Source organism: Mus caroli, chromosome 11, assembly GCF_900094665.2.
Source record: "Mus caroli chromosome 11, CAROLI_EIJ_v1.1, whole genome shotgun sequence".
Lineage (NCBI taxonomy): Eukaryota > Metazoa > Chordata > Mammalia > Rodentia > Muridae > Mus > Mus caroli.
This window is the reverse complement of record NC_034580.1, coordinates 79,013,957-79,019,956: the sequence shown is the minus strand read 5'-3', so window position 1 is coordinate 79,019,956 and position 6,000 is coordinate 79,013,957. Positions and strand designations below refer to the sequence as shown.

Below are 6,000 nucleotides of genomic sequence, written 5' to 3'. Positions count from 1 at the left end.
GCATATTTAATGTACGGGACCATGTCATCCTAAATGTCATTTGTGAATTTAGACAAAAGTTGATGCTGCTGTGGCCCAGGATCCTGGACTGTGGGGAGGAGAGGAGCCCTGGGGTGCACGCAGGTGCGGGCGAGCAGCTGCACATTCATCAAGGGGGGCTCTTGCAGGGGTCTGCCGCTGCTGCAGCTGTGCCAGCAGACACTGCACGAGACCTGCTCCGATTGGTGCTGGGCTTTTTTTTTGTTTGTTTGTTTTTTCGAGACAGGGTTTCTCTCTAGCCCTGGCTGTCCTGNAACTCACTTTGTAGACCAGGCTGGCCTCGAACTCAGAAATCCACCTGCCTCTGCCTCCCAAGTGCTGGGATTAAAGGCATGAGCCACCACGCCTGGCGGTGCTTTTTAAAAAAACACTCTTGAAAACACAATTCTAATAAGATTCTAATTTCTAAATTTATTTATTTTTTCCTTTCTGAGACTAAAAGACCTCCAGTTGTTTGGGCCCAGGCTACATAGATCCTGATTCCAGTTGTTTGGGCCCAGGCTACATAGATCCTGATTCCTGGTTTCTTGGTTGTCTGGGTTAGAATGGCCAGTAATGGAACCACTCTCCAAAGTGGCGAAGCCCTTTGAGAAAAAGTGAAATAGCCACTAACCCGTTCTAAATGAATGCTGACAGATGCGCCTGCCCTAGAATGCAACTCCACGGATCAAATGCACAGGCTTGGTGTCTGATTCCCACTCATGACCTGTGAGGGGAGGGTGGGAAAGTCACTGATCTGAGGGCCCACGGAGCACCACCTGTCCTCCCGAGGAGTCACAGTGAACAGTCAGGATGTCCTCTAAGAATACCATGATGGCCCCTCTGGCTGTGTCTCCAGCCAGTGCCTGCACTCTGTGTATGTGCTTCAGGGCCACTCGGACCATCTGGACTCTTTCCTGTGGGGTGTGGACTGCTCCGGGGTCATCTCCCTCTGCTCCTGATTTTAAGAACTGTAGGATGTAGGACCGGATCATATCCCCATGCAGCTTAAGAGTTTCTTGAATGCTGGGCAGGTCTGAGGCACTGGCTAGGCTCAGGAGGTGAAGCAGCGCCTGGCAGATGTGAGTCCGCAGGCTGGCACAGTACTTGAACTCCAGGAAGTCTGTGGTGTCTTCGCTCTTCTGCAGGGCAGTGACCAGCGCACTCCAGATCTGGATGAACTGTTCTAGGGACCCGTACTGTCCTCTCTTGCTCGGAACGGAGAGGGCTGCGGCAGATCTGATGCGCACTTTGAAGTTTTTGCATGACATCACAACTGATGTCAGGGCTGTATAGGCCTGGGAGGTCCACGGAGCTGTCCCTAGGAAGAATTCACAGTCTGCAACTAGTGAAGGTTTAGAGACAAACAGGGTGGGCAGGAGAGGGTGGAGGGAGTTATAGCAAGAATGGCCCCGTAGGCTCATGTATTTAAATGCTTAGTCATCAGGGGAATGGCACTATTTGAGAAGGATTAGGAGGTGTGGCTTTGTTGGAGGGAGTGTGTCACATGGGGTGGCTCTGCAGTGCCTGTGACAGGCCCAGCCTCTCTGCTTGTGGATCAGGATTTAGCACTCAGCTACTGATCCCAGCACCATGTATGCCACCATGATCCCACCATGAGGATAATGAACTTTATAAGCGCCCTTGCTCATAGTATCTCTTCACAGCTACAGAATAGTGACTAAGACTCCTCACTAGACCAGGGCAGCAATAGCCGACCTGGGGGATCCCAGGGAAGGGACTGAGGACTGACCCCTGGCTTCCTTATTTCCCTAGGCAAACTTGAAGCATGACCTCTGTTATCTGTCCAATGGGGCAAGGCCTGGTGAGAGGAGCAAGGAAGGAACTGCATCCACCTGCTCCTGGCAGGGCGTGGCTGTGGACTGTAGGCAGCAGCCCCATTCTTGCTAGTACCGGGCAGCAACCCGCCATAGCACATTGTGCATTTGTTGTTAAGAGGTTAAACACACTTCTAGCTTCAAGACTAAGATGTTCGCATCTGTCTTCTTCCCATTTCTGTGGCCACCCCCAGATCAGCATGTTGTCTGACTCCTTAGAAGTGCTGTTAGCCACTCTGGCCCGAGCCACTCCCTCCTCCTCAGACAGATGTTTTCTCAGCCTGTCCCTTTCTTGGTTGCCCCCAGAAGAGCAGACTCTTTCATCCTGTGAATGCTAGTGACATTTGCAAGGGCTCGGTCTCACTATCTAGTCTGTCCCTGCTTCCTCACAGCTCTGCAGCCCAGCAACTCCTCCAGTCTCCCCGGGCTGCTCTGCCGACTTCCTGGGAGGCAAGGACGCTGTGCCAGCTGCCCCTCACATGGTTCCTGCTCTGCTGGTCTATATGATTGTTCTCCCTCTCTCAGGGACACACCCTTAGCTCTCCCGTGTGATGGAGGCAGAGATGTAGAGCCAGTGGTGGCTGGCATGCCCAGTGGCTGGGGTGGTACACAGAAGCTACTGGCCCCAGATGACGCATCGAGCAAGGCTCGGGGTGTTCAGGACAGCATGATGGAGGCACACACCCTGAGCATCCATTTCTGAATCCACAACTTGTGAGATGTGAACCTGTACCCTCTGCTGCAGAGGCAACTCTGTGGTCTTGGCCAATTTCGTTTCTATCTTCTCTCCTAAGTATTTAATGAGCTGATACGACAGAAAGTTTGCTTTTCACAAGTATTGTCTCGGCTTAGAAAAACAGCTTTGTAAATAAACTTTTGAAATGGCAATAAAACATCCCATCAAACACTGACTTATTTCATTGTTCCACCAAACCTGGTTCCTGCTGTTTTTCTACTCCTGTGACGTATACCTTTAGCAACAGCACAGACTGGCCTATTCCGTCCCCAGAGGCTCCAGACAGGCAAGGGGAGGGAAACCATCTTACCAAGTGGAAGAGCAGGGTTTTTAAAAACATTTCCCATCGCGTAACAGGCATTCCATCGCACTTTCATGGCGGCTTCATTTACAACAGTGGAGATCAGAGCCTGGATGGACTCCTCGATGATTTCAGCGAACCTGGGCCTTTCCACGTGAGAGGGCTGTAGAAAATGAAGCAGGTTCCCCAGGGCCCGGACTGCATTGCTTTTGACCTGGAACGAAACATAAACGGTCTCAGAGTTATTTTACCAGAGATGTTTCAGAAAGTATAAATGCCACCTTTAAAAAGACTCTCCCACCCCCGCCCCAGGTCATGAACCCCAAGAGGGCGCTGAGTCTGAGAGCTGTGCGTGCTCACCTGACCTAACACCAGAGCCCATGCTTTTAAATGTCCCGTGTGACAGGCACATGCAGGCTCTTTATCTTCCTGGTCAATTCCACTTAAAGATGCATGCTTTCTCTTCTTTTCTTCTTTTTAAATAGCAGATCATGCAGTAATATCAACAACAAAGGAATGCTGGTACTTCCCACGGGACACAAGGCAGCAGAATCAACTATATAAGTGTACAGTGGGCAGCACCCACCCAGAGCTTCCGTGAACACAGGACAGCTGACAGTCAGACAGCCTGCTGGAGCAGCTGTGCCTAAGTGTGCACCCTCGCCATCTTGCGCATACCTTGTCTTTGTCTGTGGAGGCTTGTATTGCACACTGCAACATTTTCAAGAGCAGGAGTCCAGAGAACTCATCCTGGAAACTTGGATCTGGTGTGTCCCTGTCCCACCCCAGGCACAAGGCAGGATAAAAAGAAAACACCACTTAAATGTGTGTACACAGAGACAGAGTCACCAAGTACAGATGGTAAAAACTTGAGGAAAACAGCTTGACAGATCTTTTCAGATCACATCAAGAACTCACACATCTTTCTTGTTTTTGTTTGTTTGTTTGTTTTTGAGCCAGGGCTTCATTACAGAGCTCAGACTGGCCTGGGACTTGGTATGGAGCCTATGTTGACTTCAAATTTGTGATCCTCTTGACCCGGCTGATTATAGGCAAATGCCACCACACCTAGGTGTCAATTCCACACTTAAGAATGCAACCACAGGGTTATGTCAAAATGGACATTTTATGCCTGCAAGTGTTCACTGCCTGTCGATACCCACAAGCCCAAGGCCTAAAACGAGCACTCAGCAAGGGGATGGAGAAGGATGCGTCTCTCGGTGGGGTTGGGGTAGCAGGCGTTTATTAAACACCCAGTGCAGAGAATGGCCCAGTGTGCTACACATGCCTCTTATACAGAATTAAATGACAGAAAGTATGCTGGCTGCCAGCTCTAGTGATAGGGGAATGGGGCATTATGGGAAGGAGGCAGATTCTATACTGCATACCCCTTAGTACTGTTCAAAGTCTTTTGATCTGTGAATAAATTCCACACACACACACATATATGTATATGTGTGTGTGTGTATATATATATATATATATATATATATATATATATATTTAAAATTTATTTATTTTTCTTCCTCCAATGGAGTGTCCTGGGGTATATCAATTATACTCCAGGGCAGGCTCCTGTTTTTTGAGGGAGGGATAGGGGAAGAAAGAGGGGGAGAGAGAAGGAGAGGGAGAGAGAGAGAGATCGAATATGAAGTTGGATGGGTAGGAGGGTGGGAGGATCTGAGAGGAGTTGGTTAAAATATATTATATGTAAAAATATTTAATAAAACAAATCCAAAAAACCCCCTCTGCATCCTAAGAACAGAGCAACTGTTACAAAGGTTTTGGATTTCTACTGTGATATTTTCTACAATGTGGGTATACACTTACAACAGCACATGGTATTGTTGAAGATATATATACTGTAATAGAGTAATATGTATTTTATTTTATTTTATTTTTTTTTTTATTTTCGAGTCAGGGTTTCTCTGTATAGCCCTGGCTGTCCTGGAACTCACTCTGTAGACCAGGCTATAGCCTTGAACTCAGAAATCCGCCTGCCTCTGCCTCCCAAGTGCTGGGATTAAAGGCGTGTGCCACCATTGCCTGGCATATGTATTCTTAATACATTAAAATAAACTACTGGGTTTATTGCTTAGAGGAATATTAAAACAAAGTAGCAAAACCGCCTGCATAATATGAGGGGATTCTTGCCAATTCTTTCCCAGTAGGGATGAAAGACACCTTTTAGGGATTCTGAAAGAGATGCCACTCAGGGAAAACAGCTGAGTCACTTACATGTTGACAATCAGAGTATCTGTCAGGTTGCCCAGGGACCAGGCTGCTTTGGCGCGCACATTTAGTGACTTATCTTGAAGTGACATCAATATAGCATTTGCTGTGTCTGCAACAAATATGACGTCCTGTACAACAAACCAGGCTACATTACTAAGGAGCTCACACTGCTGCCTCTCAACTTTACAGCTTATTTTCACAGAAAGTTTTAGGCCTTTACGGTAATTTTGATTTTGATTTAAAAAGTTTGCTATGGAGCCAGTGTGAGCCTGGGACCGTCACCTGTGCGTTCTGTGCTTGGGCTGACTTCCACCTCCTTCAACAACGTCCTGACAGTGAAAGCAGTTCCCAAAAGCACCGTTTCTCAGTCATTACTTCCATGTGGTAACTTCCTCTTTTTCATCCTTAGCCAATTATTCACTAATTAAACATTTGCTGCACACTACAGTCCCAGGCAGTGTGTTGAACAATTAGCAAACGAAGCGCAGGTGCTGTGCAGCAAAATAGCACCTGAGGAAATCTGACCACATAACAGGCTAATTTCCTTCACTGTCAGCGCAGAAGCCTCATGCCCACAAATACACTCGTGGTATAGGTGCTGAGGAACTGGGGGAGGGCACGCCAGGCTTCCTCTCACCTGTCTGAGGCATGGGAAAAGCACGTAGACTCCAAGGGCCCTGGAGGTGGCGGCTTTCACTAGATGGTTCTTGCTGTCATTCAGGCCGAGCAACACTGTAATGCACAAAATCTGCTTGTCATTCTGCAACGAGAAGGTTCGAAACACGGAAAGTGAGAAGGAAGAACAGTAAGCCAGTCTTCCAGGAGCAGCTGTGGGGAGACCGCCTGTGCCGGGGTCAATCCCCTCTGCGACC

At 48.2% G+C, this 6,000-nt stretch overlaps 1 protein-coding gene across 1 annotated transcript in view; it reads right to left on the bottom strand.

Moving 5' to 3' along the window:
• Positions 1-430: 430 nt before the first annotated feature.
• Heatr6 (HEAT repeat containing 6) overlaps positions 431-6,000 on the bottom strand; it is a 28,815-nt gene continuing 23,245 nt past the window's right edge. The window contains exons 16-20 of the mRNA XM_021176334.2: positions 5,766-5,888; positions 5,132-5,256; positions 3,572-3,668; positions 2,903-3,107; positions 431-1,339 (exon numbers count right to left, since the gene is read on the bottom strand). Of these exons, the coding sequence (XP_021031993.1) occupies positions 768-1,339; positions 2,903-3,107; positions 3,572-3,668; positions 5,132-5,256; positions 5,766-5,888 (1,122 nt within the window). The 3' untranslated portion in view covers positions 431-767. The remainder of the gene's footprint in view (positions 1,340-2,902; positions 3,108-3,571; positions 3,669-5,131; positions 5,257-5,765; positions 5,889-6,000) is intronic.